General features: G+C 43.4%; 1 protein-coding gene across 1 annotated transcript in view; it reads right to left on the bottom strand.

The window, feature by feature from the left end:
- Positions 1–4776: 4776 nt before the first annotated feature.
- The window catches only part of GLI3 (GLI family zinc finger 3), a 41455-nt gene continuing 26533 nt past the window's right edge, over positions 4777–19698 (bottom strand). Inside the window, exons 4-8 of the mRNA XM_010168895.2 lie at positions 16041–16190; positions 14841–15005; positions 12001–12291; positions 8217–8544; positions 4777–7078 (exon numbers count right to left, since the gene is read on the bottom strand). Of these exons, the coding sequence (XP_010167197.2) occupies positions 5796–7078; positions 8217–8544; positions 12001–12291; positions 14841–15005; positions 16041–16190 (2217 nt within the window). The 3' untranslated portion in view covers positions 4777–5795. The remainder of the gene's footprint in view (positions 7079–8216; positions 8545–12000; positions 12292–14840; positions 15006–16040; positions 16191–19698) is intronic.

Below are 19698 nucleotides of genomic sequence, written 5' to 3'. Positions count from 1 at the left end.
TTCAAACATTTTATCTGTGTGAGGCTGCATTTTCATTTATTTCTCCACCTGGTGCCCCTCAGCCATTTTTCTTTAGGGAGAAGGTAAAAGCCCTGTTTTGCTTCCACATCAGTTGTTTTTTTAAGCTGTGAATGAAGTGAAGCAACAGGCTGGGAAGGAGAAACAGAAAAGGGAGCGACCACGAGTGGAAGCGATACACGGCGCTGATTGCAACCAGGCTCCCCAGCCGAAGGGGAAAAAATAACTCCCTCCCCCAAGGAGATATTTGAAAAGCTGAAAGCAAAGAACTTAAGTACAAAGGCTTTTGTGTTTTTATTGACATTGTAAGAAACATTTTTTTTTTTCTTTGTTACAAAAGAGCTAAGTGGTTCTGAAAGCAGAAGTACAGTTTATATGTACACAGTGCTACAGACCCTTCAGATCAACCTAAGGCTCGAGAAACATCAGATCATAACTGCAGGTTTATCAAATGAAGACCACTAAGGCCCGTTACAGCCGAACACTATTCCTACCATACGTAAATGTATTTACACATTTTTCTTTTTTTTTCTTTTTTTTTTTTTTTTAAAAAAAAAAGGATTACAAGCTTTATTTAAAAAAATTGGGGAAAAAAACCCAAAAAGAACACATTTTTATCTTACACATCTGCAGGACTGACAACAGTAACTGTTCCATAGGAGACATTCCACCAATCCAAGGACAATAACACATGAATACCAGAGGTTTACAAGACGTTTTGGACACTATTAACAGTGGTATGTGCTGAATGGTGAGTACAACCTCATCAGGAAAATTTGGCAACGCATCTTGGTCCCTCTCTTTTACAGGATCAACATAAAATAAGGCACGTACATTGCGAGAATATAAACACCGCTGTTCGGGAGGATGAGGCATGGGCGAGCCGACTGGCCCTTTCATCCAAGGGTTGGGGGAAGCAAGGACTGGAAGCCAGCGAGCACACCAGCACCTTAACACATGTCCCAGTTGGGGCTGCTCTCCAAGGAGAGCGTCACATCATCTGCCAAGTGGCTGTAGGGGGCCATGGCACTCAACAGCAAACCCCATCCAGAAGCCCCCTGACTTCTCTGCAAAACCACTTTTCCTCCACCCAGGTGTACCTGATGGATGAACCCTCATGGACAACTCCTACTTCATGGAAAGTAAAACTGCCTGGATAAACAGGTGATCTTCATGCAGGCTGAGCGAGGCGGATGCGCCCAAGGCCAACAGAAACAAAGCTGGAAGACTCCTGCAGAGCCACTAGGAGAAAAGGTGATTTAGATTCAGACTGCAATGCTTTAAAAATAGGAAATTCAAAATATTTTCTGCATTTTCTAGTACTCTAGGGTGAGCGATGGGTTTCCAGCTGCTCAATGGCAATGCCAACTGATGCGCCAGCAACACAAAAGCCAGCTTTGGCTCTGTCATGGGAAGAGCAGGAGTAGAGGGCAACGTGCCATTAAACATGTGAGCCATGTTGGTGAGACCTTCCCCAGACTGCCACACATTGAGAAGGAGGTTGACAAGAGAAAGCTGGTGGCAACCTAACAGTGCCATGCTCAGCAAGCCCAGTCTACCTTACCAAAACAAAACTAGAACGTCAGATATCTGGGCTACGATGTGTTCCTGCCCTCACAGGCTCTTGAGCATAAACCAGAAAAGCGTGAGAAGGTACTAAAAGCTGAAAAGTGACTGATAAACTTCACATACACTTAATGGTGAAAAGGATCAACCATTTGCCCAAACTCCCCGAGGACACGGTGGAGTCTCTGGTTCTTCAACTTCACCAAATCAAAACGCGATGCCGTTCTGGAGCGTGTGGTTTCAGCAAAGACACATTGTTGGCCAAAAAGAGGGGTAAGTGAGTGACAAAGGTTTGTCAAATCCAGGAAGGCAAATTAGCTACTCAAACAATTCCTTTTAGCCTGGGGCAATATGAATGGCTCCTTCTAAGCTCTGATGGATCACATCTGTTAATAACTTCCTAGCTTCAATTGGACCAGCAAATACAATTATGAACTGGAAAATTGGGTTTAAAAAAAATAGTTTGGGTTTTGGGTTGTTTTTTTTTTTTTTTTTAATGTATTGGCTCTATAACAATGAAAGGCTTCTCTCCCGAGCTGGTCATAAGTCTCCCTGTTGAAATTGTTTATAAACATGTAATTGATGGCTTAATAAACAGCCAGTGATTGGTTACCGAGAACCATCAGAAACACGTCCAGCACAGCTTTTCCTCATGCATACGCTGCTGTCTCTCCGCAGGCGTGGGAGTTGTATCACAGCACTGCAATGTCCAGCAGCCCCCCAAGCATCCCTCCTGCCCTGGTGACCTGCCCAGCCAAGGAAATGCTTGCTGAAGAGACAGAGGAAGACAGGAGCTGGATGATGACAAAAGCTGTAGGATATTTACATTTGTCTTGATTTCTGGCATTCCAGTGCAAATAACTCGGTGCGTGCTGTGATAAGCCCAAATACGGCCCCAGCACTGGATTCCTATGATGTTTTTCTACTGATTTACAGCTTCCTCCTCTGATTCTAACAGTTGTTAATAGATCTACATTATCTGACAGCTTCACTGAGGTTGTATTCCTACACATTCCTCAAATGCCTGGCCCTGAATCAGCTGCTATTTCACCTTTTTTTGCAGTCAAAAAAAAAGAGTGCTTTGGCCTTCTAGCCTATAGACATCACCTTCTGGTGCTACTTCTAATTTTGACTGGGCTAAAGTTTATCTATATTTCAAAACTGACCACACCCCCCCATCTCACGGGATGTCTGCTCTGACACCAGCTCCTTACAGACATCAAATCCATCACTGTAAGTGCCTGCACCATTTACATCCTGCAGCAGCATTTTATTATTGGGATTTAACTGAGATGTCTGCAAGGGTTGGACTTGCATGCAGCTTCTAGGAGTGGGTGAACTTAAACCTTGGTCTTCTAACTATTCTCCATCCCAACCTGTTTATTACTCAGGATCACCATGTGTTCAGTGGTGAAGACATGGAGCTCAGCACAGCAAAAAAAAAAAAACCTGCTGGAAGAGACAGTTCTTATGGAGCAAAGGCCATTCACCTCTACCAGTGAGTAGCTTCATGATCACAGTGTGTTAGTTCCCATTTCTGTTGGTATAACTGAGCCTGGGTGTTGACCCAATGGTTTGTTTTGAAATGAAATACACGTTGGTGTCACCAAGAGAGAAAGGTTGGGTTGGTATTCTTGATTAGTTACCAGACACACTTGCTCTTCCGCTTGTTTCTTTGCTATTTTTTTTTAATGGCAGTTAAAATTTCTTAATTTTGTAAAGCCTGGATACAGTGGAAAAATATTTAAGATTATCAGATTGCTTGCAATCACTTTAATTTATTAGGCTAGGCTGAGAACTGGGCCATTTATTTTCTACTTGGTTTACATGCCACAACCATGACACTTCTGAAGCCCTAACTGTGTCAATGGGCTTTTCCATGAAGCTGTAGATGTGTCAATGGGCATTTCCTTATTTTAAAACACACAATCCATCCACGAAGCTGTTTGGGATGCTAAAAGGGATGTACAAGACAGTTCTCCCAGCAAAGGAATTGTTAAACCTGTGGCTCAGCAAATTACAACTCAACGTACAAGACAGTTCTCCCAGCAAAGGAATTGTTGAACCTCAGCAAATTACAACTCAACATTTTGCATTTAAAACCAAAACAAAAAGTCCCCAGTATGGAATACTGCAACTGTGTTATTTCATTGTATGAAATGCTCTGTAAGAACCTGATCATCTCTCCAAAAAGGTGGTAGGCAATGAAGGGATTATAGACTACCCCAATCACCAAACATGCCCATAATTTTACTATCCAGTCATTTAAAAAAAGAAGGTTGAAAACCAGAATACCAAATACTGCAAAAGATGAGAGTTGGGGACTAAGAACAGCTTTTTGGTCCCCTCCTTCCTCTGAAATGGATTAAACACGACAGAATCTCAGTATCTTTGTGCGAGGCAGTGACAGGTAACTGCATGTGTGTTTCCAAAAGCCTTAAATATTTTCAAGGGATCAAAGGGCTGATGGCTTCACATTTCCTATTTGCCTGAACCTCCTAATTTCTTGTGCTCAAAGACTCTGAAACTATAGCCTAGGGGTACCATGGCAGTGCATTTCTAAACTGGTTGTCTACCTCAGTGCGATGTATCCAATGCATCCAGAGAGGATTTCATCACTGGATGAAATTTCATCACAGGATTTCATCGGGATGCTCACCTTACATTGTGCCTGGTTATTTTGGACCTATATGTTTAGGGGGAAAAGTTGCAACAGTTTTACAAGGTCTAGTTTTGTTTTGTTTTTTTGATTTAACAGAAATGGCAAAGTCATTTTATCAGACCTTTCTTCAAAAAAAAAAAAAAAGAAAAAAACCCCAAAACAAAAAACATGCACTTCACGCGTTTACATTGGTTTAAAATTTAAAAAAAAAAAAAAAAAGAAAAAGGAAGCATACAGACATTCAAAAAGGGGGGAGAGAGAGAGAGGAAAGAGAGAGGAGGGGGGAATGGGTGTAGCAATACTGATTCAAAACTGAAATGGAAGACAGTTTCTCCCTAGAACACTTTAGGGTTTTCAGAGTCCTTATTCCATAAAAGGAATATACTTGAAACACATCCCATTTAGGTGAGATGAGATTGCTAAAATACATACACAACTAAAAAATATGAGTCTTTTCTTTTTTTTCCATCTGTTATCTCCTAAGGGTTTGGGGGTTTGTTTGTTGTTTTTTTGTTTTTTTGTTTTTTTTAATGTCTATTGCATAACAGCAAGAAACTTGCTTTCTTCTGCAAGTGAGGTCAACAAAGAGCTCATGTCCCCAATAGCCATGTTGGTTGTGCTTACGGGCATAGCTGGGAATGTAAGAGACGCTCGGGGAGTGGTGAGGCGCGAGGAATTGCGGGAGAGATTCTGAATGATATTCGGGCTCAGGGCTCCCGAAATTAAGCTGACGTGATCCCCATCATCTATGATCGCATCGAAATCGATCTGCACACCCTCTAGGCTGTTGCTGTCAATGCTGTCAACTGTGCTCGACACTTGGTTAGCCCCCGGGGAAAGAAGCTCGGAGGAGTTTGCAGTCGCAGTCCCCTGCAGCAGGCAGTTAGCTTCCGAACCAAAGAAAGAACCTGTTTTCATAGTTTGGTGGCTAAAGCCCGTGGTTTGGTCATATAACTGACCAGAGTAATTCTGCACGTTAGAGCAGAACTGCTGTGATTGACCTTGCATCTCCATCTTAATGGTGTTTACCCTGTACGGCTGGTTGCCATCACATACGTGTCCTTGCTGTTGAGCCAGGTTGTTTCTCAACATGTTTTGCCGTCTGTTGCCGCTGTAATTAGAGCACGGTTGGTAACTTTTGGCCATCAACAAACCTGAAGGCTGGCTACCAATGCTGTGAGACACTGGTGGACAACTCTGTGGCCCTTGATACAGGCTGCTTTGTGAGGTAGGACTAACCTGCCCTAGCATCATTTGACCGGATTGATTGACTCCCTGGTAATGAATGCCTCCTCCGACCGCTTGGTTTTGCAAATATTCCTGTTCCATCATATTCCTGTTCTGCATCCCATTTGCCATACTGGTGGTTTGATCGTTGGGTGCCATGGGATGGCCAAAATTTTGCTGGTTCCCACTCACTGACACGTTGCTGCTTCTCAGTTTCTGCCCTTGAACTGCCATGCCACAGGAATTGTCCATTGCCCCAGACATCATGGCTTGCCTGCTGATGCTTTCACCGTAAGGCTTATTGGGCTGCACGCTGAAAGAATTACCAGCTCCGCTGCCAAGAACCGTGTTTTGCTGTAAACCATAGGAACCGTTGTTCTCCACCAGGTTCTGGTAGCCGTTCTGCTGGGCCATGTGGCTTCTCTCCAGGTTCTGTTGCTGCTTTCTGAACCATCATATTGTTATACAGTCCGAAGGGCTGAGCCTGCTGCACCGCTGAGCGCTGACCGCATTTCAGCTTTGAAGGAGATAAGTCAGAACTTCCTGAGCTTACTTCATTCCACTGAATGGGCAAGTCGCTCTTGTTTGCCTCGGAACCTGCCTGCTGACTGCTTGGTGGAGGGGCTTGGTCAAAGCTGCTGGGGTTGTTGTTTCCTAACACTGAGCTGTGATGCATTTTGTTGCTGTCTAGGACGTTGTTCAACAAGTGGTCGTACATGCCCTGGTTCTGGGAATTCAGATACTGAACAACGTCGTCTGGCAGGAGATCCTCATCATTCAGACTGCCACCAGCTTCCATGGTAGCAGCCTCCAGGGTGACGTTCTCGCTGATGCTGGGAGGACAGGGGGAGCTGAAGCCGCGGAAGACGCCACCCTCAGAACGGGTATAGTTCTGAAGAACAAGGTTGCGCTTTTCCATGGATGGAGGCAAAGCAGGAGGGTTAAAGCTATTAAGACTGTTGAAACGCTGGACTCTAGGGACAGAGGAGTTGTCAGAGGCCATTCTTACCGGATCACTGGCTCTCCTCGTCCCATTTCCTAGAGCATCATGAGACAGAAAATGCCTCCTGCTGTAACCATTTGCCCCACCATCACTACATCTTCGAGGGGCATTCACTGGAGGCAGTGGAGATACTCCGGACTCCCTGCAGTCACCCAAGAGTGCCATCCTTGTTTTGAGGCTCATCCTCTCCATGTTAGGCAGTGGAGTTGGTGGGGGTCCACCAGTAGCTGCTGCATATTTAGCTTTCAGCCTGTATTGCTGGGCTGGGGTAAGGCTGAGAAGACTTGGCAGGTCATCACACTGGCTCGCTTCACTGGAGCGCCGGGAAGCGTCCGTCGAGATGGGGTCATAGGAGTCTGCAACACTCACGTTCTTCGGCCTTCCCTCCACCTGTGAGGCGTCGCTGGACCTCCGGCTGGAGAAGCAAGGTGAGATTCCAGAGGACCTGCGGCTGCTCAAGTAAGCTGAACTGATGGTGCTGGTATTGCTGTCCCTCCTGTTCAGCATGTTCAACACAGTGATGTCCGTACTCGAAAGCTCGTTCCTGTTTGGCAGAATAGTCATGGATCCTCCGACACTGCAGCTGCTGTTCGACTGGGTACCTGGAGGTAAAGGTCACAGTTAAACCAAAGGGTATCACCCAGAAAACAGCACAGAAAACACCCCATAAAGAAGGAAGAGCAATATAGAGGAAGAGCCTGCATCATCACAGCAGTCCTCTATCTTGAAACAAATCGGGATAAAAACCGTGTCCTTAGGTTAAAAACTAATTCAGAGACTCAAGGGTAACATTTCAGTGTGAATCCCAGCACAAAATTTATAGGCCACAGCCACAAACTGTCATCAGCTGGTGCAGTGCTCCAGCCTGCAGTGCAGCTATGCTGACTGATGTGCCAGAAGGACACATTCGTAAGAGAGCTTTTTATAGGCAAAATATAATTGAACAGGCATTTGCATGGAATGGCAAAATATACAAATTGGAGGCTATTCAAGGTCATTTCTAAGACTTCTTGAAATAACTCCTAACAACTGCAAAACATCTTTGCTGGTTTCCTTGTTTTGTTTTGATTTTCAGTAAACAGAATACATTTCTTAATTTTACATAGTTTCTTTCGACTGAACGAGTTTCAAAAAACCTGGGCTGTCACTGCTGGGTGTAGTGCAGAAACCTACAGGCATGTTGTAGGCAATGCAGAGGCAGCAGGGACGTACGTTTTGGCAATGAGCAGCTCCTTGTACAAAAAATATGTATCTTCAGAGTACAACCTCACCTTGCTCCCACTCATGGCTATCTGTATGTATGATTACTTTCATGTGTGGAAAGTTTATTTAAAGGGTAGCCCAACACATCTATGCATTAGGTGCCTTGCTAAGGCCTCATCTGAAAGACTTCCATACAATAAACTGGCAGGTATTTATTTCATCTGCCTTGCCTCTAAACAAGACAGGATTATGAAGATTTTGGGTCCAAACCTTTAACTGCAGGGAGTATTTACATCATGATGCATGGCTCCCTTGCTGGCCCCTGTTCTGTAAAACATGGGACTATCAGACTGCTCTCAGGGTGGGGAGCAGGACTTGTAATGAGGGGATGAACAGAAAGTGATCCATTTATGGACCATTTTCAGGTTGCTGAGCTTCAGAAGCTGCACCACTCTTTTGACAGGGTTGCAAGACTGAGTTAGCAAGCAACGAATTTAAGGTCAAAAAGTGTTACCACTCCTGTTATGTATATCTCACCATTTCCTATGAGAGGCGGCAAGGTCGGGGCTTTGGAAGGTGGAATGGGGTTCAGTCTTGGAAGCATTCCATTTACTTGTTTCAACCTTTCTAATTTCACTTGCTCCATCCATTTGGTCCCTGTCATATTCCTCCTGGCCTGTAAGCCAAGCGCTGTGGTGGCTGTGGAAATGGTAGAGTCCATGATTGGGGTTTCATCGATGACACTGAGGTCTCCTACACTACCACCACCGGTCAGAGTAAGCTCGATCCCATTGTTGGAAAAGTTGCTGATGGGGGACTGTTCGCTGCTGCATGTAGACTGACCACCAGGGCTTGGCTGAGATGTCTGTTGGAGTGAAGGAAGAAACAAAAGAACATGAGGATCCAGCAAACAATGTTAATGAGAGCACTTGCAGCAAATGCGGGTCTAAATGGAGCTAAAGGAAACCAAATGTAAAGAAAAGTGTAGCAATAAATGATGACAGTGATCATTCATTAAAAGGCTTTCTAGATATTGATTTTTAACTGCAGTGAATGTCACTGCAAAAGTTGAGACTAAAATAATAGAATCCCAGACGGGTTTGGGTTGGAAGGGACCTTAAAGATCACCCAGTTCCAACCCCCCTTCCATCAGTAGGGACACCTTCCACTAGACCAGGTTGCTCAAAGCCTCATCCAACCTGGCCTTCAACACTTCCAGGGAGGAGAAGCCACAGCTTCTCTGAGCAACCAAAATCGACTTTAATATCTTGCTGATAGTATATCTACACATATATCTGACATTATATCTACACGAGACATTTATTTCAGTTATTCCCATAGTTGCTTCTAACACTTCATGTCATTCATGCAGATGTATGTACAGATACTCTACTTTGGGTATGTGCTGTTCCCAACTGAAGCTGCAGCTCGAAAAACAGAATTCAGGTCTAACTGACACTGCTAGGCTTGCAGCAAGCAAACAAACAAATAAAGACTCCAACAACAATGGAATTTGGGTTTTTTTTTTAATTAGACTTGTGGCTAAAGAATGTAAGCATTTTCCAAGCTTAAGGCTCATTGTTACGAGCAGCGGTTGGCCTGAAATGTTGGCATGTAATAAAACATGTAATAAAATGGGGACAAAGCAGCAGTGCAAAAAAATACTGTATCATATTATCAGCGTCCTGTGACCCCAGCTGCACTAGGCTCCAACTTATACCTCCTCTTCTACCTGACTTATACCTCCTCTGCTCTGAACCAAGGCGGCGATGATCTACTTACTCAAATCCTTCATTTCATTAGAATTTAAGATTTTGAATTTAAGAATTTAAGCACAGAGTACAAGGCTGCTAATCGACGGGGATATAAGCCCACCACAAGAGCATCTTCTTTCTTACCAGTGTCCCCTGCTGCCTTAGCAGAATTCTTGCTGTGGGGAAACACGGGCTTAATTTATTATTTTTTTTTTAAACTCATATAGTTCTTGTTAAAAAAATGGGAAAATTTCTCTGACAAACTGAAACACTTGGACAGAGAGACTGACGGACGAAACAGACAGCAAGACAGACAGAAGTCTTCTGGACATAATATCTCACTGTAGGTTGTATCAGTGTGATCACAAATCCGTGGGGCATGCAGTATCATTTTGCTCCCAAGAACAGTTTCATGTAAATATTTAACTTTTGGGGTTTCTGCTGTGTTATTTTAATTTTTTTTTCTGCCAGCCTGTGATTTTTATGCAACTTTTACTGACAAATGCTACCTAAAATTTCTGAGGTAGCAGTGACAGCTCTCACTTTTAACATCTGTGAATGAAGACACAGATTCATGGCACTCCTGTAGCTTCATATGCCCCTGAGAAGTCCACTAAGATGTAATAATATTATATTATTTCTAACTTGAACAATGATACTGAGAATTTATGAGGCCACACTGAGCAATTTCATTTCCAAATCCTGTCCATGGTAGATTTGGTAACAAAAATAGAAATAACAGTTACTATACAGAAGAGAGTTTGTGCTTCAGTAGCTCCATGTCATATAGAAGAGTAATAATGGTCAGAAGCCTGTTCTTGTAGCCACATGTCAAGATCACAGTGAGGTAAGTTACAGAACTAAAAACTGTATTATGAGGAACATACATTTCTAGATGTGCAATATAGAAAAAAAAAATGGATGTCTCATCTAGAAGGGAAGGTACAAAGCCATTTCTGAAGACATTTCACCAATATAAGCCAGATTTTTCACATGTCGAGTGTTGCAAAATGCTCACAGCACATTACATTTGGGAATGAGTTTGATGGATTGCACATTACTAAATAAAGGAATGACTGGAAAACAGGCAGAAGGCTGAAATGAAGACATAAATAATGTTGCAATAAGAAAAAGAGCAGAAAAGTTAAAATGCCCTCACCTTATTACCCACTGTCCTTAGGAAGTTAGAACAAGACATTTAAGAGCATTAGACAGAAAAGACATTGGATTAGTTGAAAAACAGAAAATACCTGTTAATTCACAGAAGCAATAAAAACAGGAAATACAACATGGTTTTTAGAAGATATTTTTCAGTGAGAAATATTTAATACTATGCAGGCAATCAGCATCTCCTGCAAATTTTATTCATGTTAAAGCCATCCACACTCAACATGCCTCACTAATGCTACAGATTCACCTAGCTAAGCATGAGGGGAATGAGTTTTGCTCCTTTGCAGTCTAAGGTAATTATCACCAAAGACAGCAGAGGATCGCCTTTAGACTTCGGTGGGAGTTAACTCTGGACCCCTGGAAGCTTCTAAATTCAGGGTTGATACTCCACAGTTTGGGCATGAGCCTTAGGCACAATGTAGCAGTAACTTGTATGTCAATGAGTAATCACTTTGAATTGCAGCATGATTAAAAATATGAGCAGAATTTAGAGGGCTCAGATTTATAGTCCCCAAGGGTTGGGTCCAGATGAATTGTAGACTCAGATGTGGAAGAGGATGGTGACTGCCTTTGCTAGTTTTAACTCTTGTGAAGAGGATGGATGGCACACGAAATGCAGGCAAATGAAAGAAGAACTTATTTATTTAAGATAGCACGTCAAAAAAATGGAATAAAGTCCTTTCAGTGTTCAAGACTAAACTGGTTTAATGCAATACATTAAGGTAAACCAGTGAAAAGACCTGCAGAGACTCTTAATTAAGCTCAATTCAGTTAAATTAGAATTAGGTTAACTTGGTCGAGTTAAATTAAGTATCAGATTAACATAAGAGGTCACATCACAATAGAGATCAAATGTTATCAAAAGATCTCCTCCTGCTGTTTACAGAAGTCAGTTTATCCTGCTTCAGTTTGATCACTGTCCTGACAGCCTCAAGCCCCTAAAATCTGAAGTTTTTGCCCAGGTTCTGCAAAAATTATCATCATCGATATAATCATTTTAATCTTTTGGACTTGGGTTTTTCACATTTTGGTTTTGAGCCTGCAGGATTCACATTCTTTAACTTACTTCTGTAAACAGGAGAGCGGAAAAAAAAAAGCCTTTTTAAAAACAAAAACTGTGATTTTCTCATAACATGCAGATTCCAAAAGATGGAGCTTGAAGAGAAACAATCATTATGAGAGTTGCCAACACCGCACTTACTGCACAGGCTAGATGTCATCTTTTTATTTGCTATTTTTTAGGCTTTAAAAACATTTTAGAATGTAAACGAAAAAGGAAACCTCACAAAACCTAACCTTGTGAACTAGTGTTTAAAGGCTTGAGCATTTCCTAAAGGGGTTATTAACTGGTGGCAAGAAGAAAAAGAACAAAGGGAGCAGCACGGGGTATTGCATACCATTGGTTTTTCTGACTTGACCGCTTTCACTTGGAGGCATTCTTCACGCTTTGAGGTAGTGTTGCTGAGGTCCTTCTGCTCACCAATTGCACCCTGAGTCTGATGACCTGGTGACCGGGTCTGAGAGTGGCTGCCTGGGTCCCTGGGCGGTGGAGGTCTTGGGTGGATATCTCCCCGCTGCTTCTTGGTGACATGTGCCTCCGGGCCGTGCACGGTCTTCACGTGTTTCCGGAGAGAACTGGGGTCTGTGTAGCGCTTTGTGCAGCCCGGTATCTTGCAAACATATGGTTTCTGCCAAGATAGGAAAAACACTGAAATTAGATTTAATTCCACGTGGAACTCCTGAAGAGCTCCTTGGAGCACAGCTGGTGTTACAGTTACACGCTTTCACAGTGAATTTGTTATCTAATTTATGGCCTCTACAGTGGCTGCACCTAGTCAGAGCTATTAATTCCCCTTGGTTCTGAAGGCACTCGTTAATGCTGCACAGTTACAGAGGGCAGAGCCTCTCGTGATATGAACTGGCGCAGCTTTGACTTATCATAGCAGAAGAGTTAACAGAGCTATGGCAATTTATGGCTCGGGGCAGGGGGGTTGGAACTAGATGAACTTTAAGGTCCCTTCCAACCCAGACCATTCTATGATTCTGTAACTCTTTTTATGAAAACTGGCCTCATTTTCTATCCCATTCATTGCCCTCAGCTGTTTGATATTCTGCTTCTGGAATGCCCAGTACCTACTCCTTGACATTCAGAAGCAAACAACCCCCTTTAAAACATGTTGGGACATTTGTTCAGGCAGGATTAGCTGAGGAAGCATTTTTTCCTGGCTCTGTCAGATCACCAGGATAATGTCAAAGCACAGGATAGAGTACCACAAACATGCTCACGTTGCAGCAATATATGCATTGGTACTATTAGTGTTACTAGCATAACTAATCACTCTCTTTTGTTTTTAAACCATCTTCCTTTGTCTGTGAGTTTCTTCAGTTCACTAAGCAACGCAGAAGATAGTAAATTTACTGTCTTATAATTTAACAAAGACTTTGTACTTGTATTATGAGACGATTAGAAACGAGTTGAGCTCTTCCTAAACACTTTAATTGCCTCAGGAAACACAGGATCATTCACTCAATTTTATTGGTGAATTGTTTTCAAGAAACTCCTGTTTTAAAGTCTTATTTATACTAGCCCTCAAGAAAAAACAAAAAAAAGAGACCTTCAGGTAGAGTTCTTCAAAGGGGTTCTGTCTGTTTACACATGGCACTGTGGAGCCTTTGACAAATGTAGCTTCTTCATGGCTACCTAAGGTCTAATCCTGCTTCCACAGATGTCAGCAGAAAAAACCTCCCATTGACATCAACAAGAGCAAAAATGCTGATCATGAGCAATTTCAAGTTGATTCTGAGCTACTGAGGCAGGTTTTCTCAAGATGCTGTGGAAGTATGAGTCAGTTAGCTCTCTTCTGCATGTGTAAGGCATATCTGCATCCAGATACGACAGCTGCTTTGAAATCTGTCTGTAGGTTACCTACTTACAACCAAAAGGGCATTGCGAGAGAGCGCTGAATTGGGTCTGCGCTTTCCACAGTACTCATGGCGCTCCTAAGAACATGGAACTCCTATTTCACATTATTATTGTGAAATAACGGTGAAGGAGATTTTTAATTTGCTCTTCCTACCAGAAATGATGCGCAGCAGAAAATTTTTCTTGGTGACTTCCTGTTAGACATTAAATCCTGATCTTAAAACACAGAGTATGGGTCATGTCTTTAAGTTTGAGAGGATCTTACTCATCAACTAGGCAAAAGATTGGTTCAGACAGTGAATTTTCAAAAAAAACCTCTGTCAGCTATTGGCAAGACTTGGTGAACTTCCTTCTACCTTGGTGACAATTCACAAAATTGCTGCTGGGCTTCAGTGCAGTTGTTAATTGCAACAGACCGGACAGACAGCTCGATACGAGCCTTGTGGAAATGGATATAGCTGCTATGGTTTCCACACTACACAGTCACCATGCTGGTATGTCCTGCCCTTCCAGTATTTCCAGGTTTATGCTAGAGGCAAGGAGTAGAGGGACAGGTCAAGATGGAGAGAGAGGGCTCCAAGATGTGAAATTGAGATGATGTGACTCCCTGTGTAACCTGAAATGGGGCAATAAAACAGGCACAAGGCATGAAGATGGTGTGATTCCTGAAAGAGGGCACAGCTGTAACATGAAACACACAGTCATAAAGAGCTGTTAGGCTCAGAGTTTGGGAGATGGCTGTGACTGCCACAGCAGGTTTGCTGGAGAAAGCCCAAATTCCCTCCACTGCATCCCTAGTCCGTGAGGTCTGTTAAGGATGAAAAGAAAGAGTGAAATAGCCCAGAGAAGAAGGAAAAGGCAAAACTCAGAACTTACAGGTTAACAGAAATTTTCCAAACCCTGGAGACATCTCTAATAGCTGTCTGCAGCAGCTGAAAAGGACACTGCAAGATGCTGTGGCAGCCATGAGGTGTCCCCACCGACCCTGGCAAGGGGACACACTCCAGGGGCTGGACCAGAGCCTCCAGCTCCTGAAGAAAAATTGATCCCAGCATTTCAGGGAAACCAGGAGTTGCCCCTGGATAACACACATGTTTCCATTAGACCCCTCCTTCAAACCTCTCTTAGACCCACAGCCTCTCTGGGTCCGTATGACAGAGGAATGACTGTGCTGGCAAGAGCCATCTAGAACTTCTATTCCTTTCTGGTTGCTCTGGGTTTCTGTGCCTGTCTCCTGTAATAAACTGCTACGACCACACTGTAAGTCTGTTTGACATTTAATTTCAATATTTTTTTGAAGCTGTGTTTACTTACCTCATTGGAATGAGTCCTATTTTGGTGCTTGGCCCTGTCAGACGCGTTGGAGAAAGCTTTGTTGCAGCCTTCGTGTTCACACACATACGGTTTCTCTCCAGTGTGAGATCTCAAGTGCGTTTTCAAGTTTTCTAGTCTGGAGTAGGCCTTTGTACAACCTTCAAACTGCAGACAAAAAGTAAATTTGGATTAATTTTAATCTTTGGACTTGCAGGAAATGCTAAAAGTTGACCTGTAGAAGTTTAGGAACTTTCCAAGCCTTCATAACCTTACTCAATGTGATTTTGTTTTGATTTGCTGGATTGGCTGGATTTGTTTTGATTTGTTGGACTGGATTGTTGGACAGGCTGAGAGAGTTGGGGCTGTTCAGCCTGGAGAAGAGAAGGCTCCAGGGAGACCTTCTAGTGGCCTTGCAGTACCTGAAGGGGCTCCAGGAAGGCTGGGGAGGGACTTTGGACAAGGACAGGGAGTGACAGAACAAGGGGTGATGGCTTGAAAGTGGAAGAGGGGAGATGGAGATGAGATCTGAGGAAGAAATTCTTTCCTGAGGGTGGTGAGACACTGGCCCAGGTTGCCCAGAGAAGCTGTGGTTGCTCCTCCCTGGAAGTGTTCAAGGCCAGGTTGGATGAGGCTTTGAGCAACCTGGTCTAGTGGAAGGTGTCCCTGCTGATGGCAGGGGGGTTGGAACTGGATGAGCTTTAAGGTCCCTTCCATCCCAAACCATTCCATGATTCTATGATTTTAATTTTAATTTTACCCAGACAAACTCCCTCACAGCCCAAGTTAAAATGCTTCCAGCACTATGCACATCATATCTTACAGGAGACCACAGTATTTGTGTGCTTAGTCTAAGACAGAAATCCATTGCAAAGTTATGAGGAGGCTGGTGGCCAGCAATAATAGCAGCTCTGTAAGAGAAAGTGCTTTAAAACAATTAAGCAAACTGAGCCCTATTTAATAATGCCTTTTAGGGCTTCTTTGCACTTTAACCTTGAGGAAGTGGCCAAATTATCCAGTGAAACTCCTCTCCTAAAGCTCTTGTAATCTGGGAGAGCTGGATAACGAAGCAGACATAGTAGATCCTTCTCTAACAACTGTCTGACGGACAAGAGATGAGGGAACGGAGCACGTGTGCCACTCTGTTCCCTGCACAGCCCCAACCCCCCTGTCCCAGCCTGGAGCTCAGCCCCATTTACTCACAGTGCATTTGTGTGGCTTTTCCCCTGTATGTCTCCTCATGTGAACCACCAGCATGTACTGGGCTTTGAACGGTTTCTGCTCCCGGGAACAGTCCAGCCATCGGCACACAAACTCTTTCTTCTCACCGTGGATATGGTCATTGTTTATGTGCTGTTTGGGTAGAAGAGAGATTACAGCTTAACAGAAACGTAACATGTGGTCATCAGCCTCACTGTAACTTCACATGATAACAGCACCAGAGGTTCAGGTGCAAACCAGGATCCTGTGGGACTAGAAGAATAAGATTCTCTATGCTCCAAATCAATCACGGGTTCCAAATTATAGATCCCACTGGAAGTCCACTAAGGTCCATGAATTTGTTTCTCCTGGTGTCAAGAAGCTTTGGAGCAGGCATCAGGAACACAAGCTGTCAAATGGGTCCTGGATAACCTCATGCATGGCACCACTTGTGTGAGTCACACTGAGTAGTGCTTTCTCAGACCAGGGAAGCGTTACTTAAGTGCCACTCAACACAAACAATGTTGACAAAATCAGGCCTTTAAAAACACACCCTGAAAAATCAACAGAACTGCTAAACCAAGTTTCCACCAAAACTTTTAACCCACATATTTTCTTTCAGTAAATGTATCGGGTTAACATACACATTGCAGTGGGGGAAACAAACCCCTCCGTGATGCAGGAACAAAAAACTCCAAGCACTGAAGCATCCATCAAACCAGCTTCTGCCATCACCAAGTACAGCTCTGCCTGGAAGTCTTCAGGAGGGAGCCCAGCCCCAGGGGTGTTGATATGAACGCAGGTGTCTTGCTGTGGTCAGTGTCATCTGTGTGAATGTGGGGCTGTATTCCTCTTACTCTTCCAGAAGCTGTGTTCCCTTCACTAAGATCCAGTTCAGCAGAGTATTTAAATATGGATTTAATTCTTGCTGACCGTGGTTCTGAGCAGAAATGGGCAGATGAATCAGGGCCAGCCTCAAGATTGTTTGGGGTTTTTTTCAAACTTTAACTGTTTGAATTTTAGGCATAGCAGCAGAAAACAACGAAAGCACCCTACAAAGGTTGGAACTGCAGCAAGAGCTACTTGACTTGTACCCCTGGACTCTCTTGGATGAACCCTGTCTCAGAGACTTCCTTCCCCATCGCTGTGCTTTCTCCTTGCTAGCTGTGCCACTAGATGGCTGCATTTCTCAGCAAATGCGATGATTTCTGTTAAGGTACTAAACAAAAATCCTTCCAGAGCTTATATTTGATCGCAGCACAAGGATGAAATCTGTATCTACTCCATAAGTAGCTCACAGAACAAGCCAACCATACAGAAACTCAGTAGTTCATACTGGAACACAAAGAAGATAATCCTGATCCATTCTGAAGTCCCCCCAAAAAATCAAAAAACCAAATAAAATCACTTATGTTCACAATTACGCGGCATCTCGCTGGCAAACAGATGTGCACTGCCTGTAAAAGATGACTGCTCTTTTTCTCTTTCGGAAACTTTATTGCCATTTTTTAAAAGTTGCGATGGGGCGCAGAGCAGCGTGAACAGAGCAGATGTGCTGGACAAGGTACAACATGCAATCTGCAGGAGTTCCTGTTCCAAGTGCAGATCTCCAGTCCACTCATACCAAAAGTGTACAGACGCCCTGCGCTGTGAAACAACGTCGGCAGAGTACAGTGAGGTTCATGTGGACTCTTCTTTCCTGAACGAGAAAGAATCAATGGCACAAAACTCAACGCATTAAAGTAATTCTTGGCCAAATCTTGCTGTAAACATGAAAGACTGCCAGTTATTTGGTTAAACCTATATGGCCACGTGGGAAATTGAGTGTGTGACACAGGCTTTCTATTTGATACAAAAACTTCAAGGCTGGTTCAATCAGTTCACAACAGCATCTGCCTTTATCTCCCGCTGTGTGGACACTCTGGCACCATGGATGCTCTTTCAGAGAAATTCTCCATAGCTTTTTCTCTTTGTCCCTGCAGTATAAAATGGATCTAAAGCTACTGGAGAGTATCCAGAGGAGGGACACAAGATTGGTGAAGGGCTTAGAGGGGAAGACATATGAGAAGAGGCTGAAGTCGCTTGGTTTGTTCAGCCTGGAGAGGAGGAGACTGAGAGGAGATCTCATGGGGGTCTAGAACTTCCTCCCAAGGGGAAGAGGAGGGGCAGGCGCTGATCTCTTCTCTCTGGCCACCAACGAATGCCAGGAGCAGAGGAAAAGGCAGGAAGATGTGGCAGGGGAGGATGAGGTTGGCCATGAGGAAAAGGTTCTTGAGGCAGAGGGTGGTGGAGCACTGGAACAGGCTCCCCAGGGAGGTGCTCATGGCACCAAGCCTGACAAGATTCCAGAAGCATTTGGCCAACATTTTGCTCTCAGGTAAGGAGATCCACAGCATTTGTAATCCTGACCACACAGGGCCAGATTTAAAAGCCCTCACTTGCTCAAGTTAGGATTTGAAAAACTGATCACTCATCTGCTATGGACACACAGGCAGAACTTTACAAATATAAAATAAGAACTAAATCTACACTGGGACTTTTCATCATTCCCATCTGGCAGAAAGAACGTGCAATATCTACAACTTTTTTAAAGGAAGAGGGAGGTCTCACTGTGCCAATGACGGCAATTAGAAAAGTTCAGAAGTTTGTGAACCCTGGCATTCAGGTTCTTTGACTCAGATAATTACCTTTGGATTTTGCACGGTGTTTTTGGCTCCCCAGTCTCTATTATGAGAGGGAATGAATAGTTTGGAGCTTGTAAAACAAAGAACAGTCAGGAATAAGAGTATTATGCAAAGCAGAAGCTTTGGTACAGTACAATAAGGATTTATAGGGTTTCAATTTATAATCTGTTTGTAACCTTATTACACCCATGAAATGTCACATTCCAGGGACTAGATCAGAAGGATTTTTTTTTTCCTGGTGAAATTGAATTTTGATGCAGTTTTAGGGTGTGAAAAGGCTTTTCTTTTAATTTTGTAGGCCCAAACCTGCAAGTTTTACTTACGTTGGTAATCCTTATTACAGTAAATAGGCACATGAAAGCCAGTGATATTACTCCCTAGTGTCAGGTTTGCTAACATAAGGCTCTGAAGCACCAGCTCTGTATTATTAAGAATTTCTAACCTGAAAAAAAAAAAAAAGCCCCCATTAAAAGCTGGAATTTTACTAGCTATCTCCCATTGCACACAGCTCCAAAAAGCTGCTAAACAGGGGTCATTTGCAGAATACCAGTCACTTTCATGCCACTTCAAATGCTCATTACCAAACCTCAGTCTGTCCTGGCTCATTTTATTTTCTTTAAAAAAAATGTTGCTATTATCATTCAGCTCTAAAATACCCGAAAATGAACAGAGGGAGATGACCTAAATACTGATTTTTGGTCTCAGAATGCCCTGGCTCTGAGGTGGATTTCATTTCCAAAGGCAAAAAAAGCCACTAAACTCTTTGAACTCAAGGCTGAAGTTGGCCTGTCATCACTACTGGTGAAGCTCAAAACGCAGAGGTAACAGGCAGCACAACCTGCAGTGACCTGGAAGCATAAATAATTCCATGGTAAGAAATAATATTTAAAAAAGGAACATCTGAAAACATACGTGTTCTCACAGAATGAACACATGCCATACATGCTACTCCACAGCGCAGCAGATGATGTGAGGTG

This window comes from Antrostomus carolinensis, unplaced genomic scaffold, assembly GCF_000700745.2.
Source record: "Antrostomus carolinensis isolate BGI_N321 unplaced genomic scaffold, ASM70074v2 scaffold9535, whole genome shotgun sequence".
NCBI classification, from domain to species: domain Eukaryota; kingdom Metazoa; phylum Chordata; class Aves; order Caprimulgiformes; family Caprimulgidae; genus Antrostomus; species Antrostomus carolinensis.
Note: the sequence above shows the minus strand (reverse complement) of the source record. Positions and strands in the feature narration are given on the sequence as shown.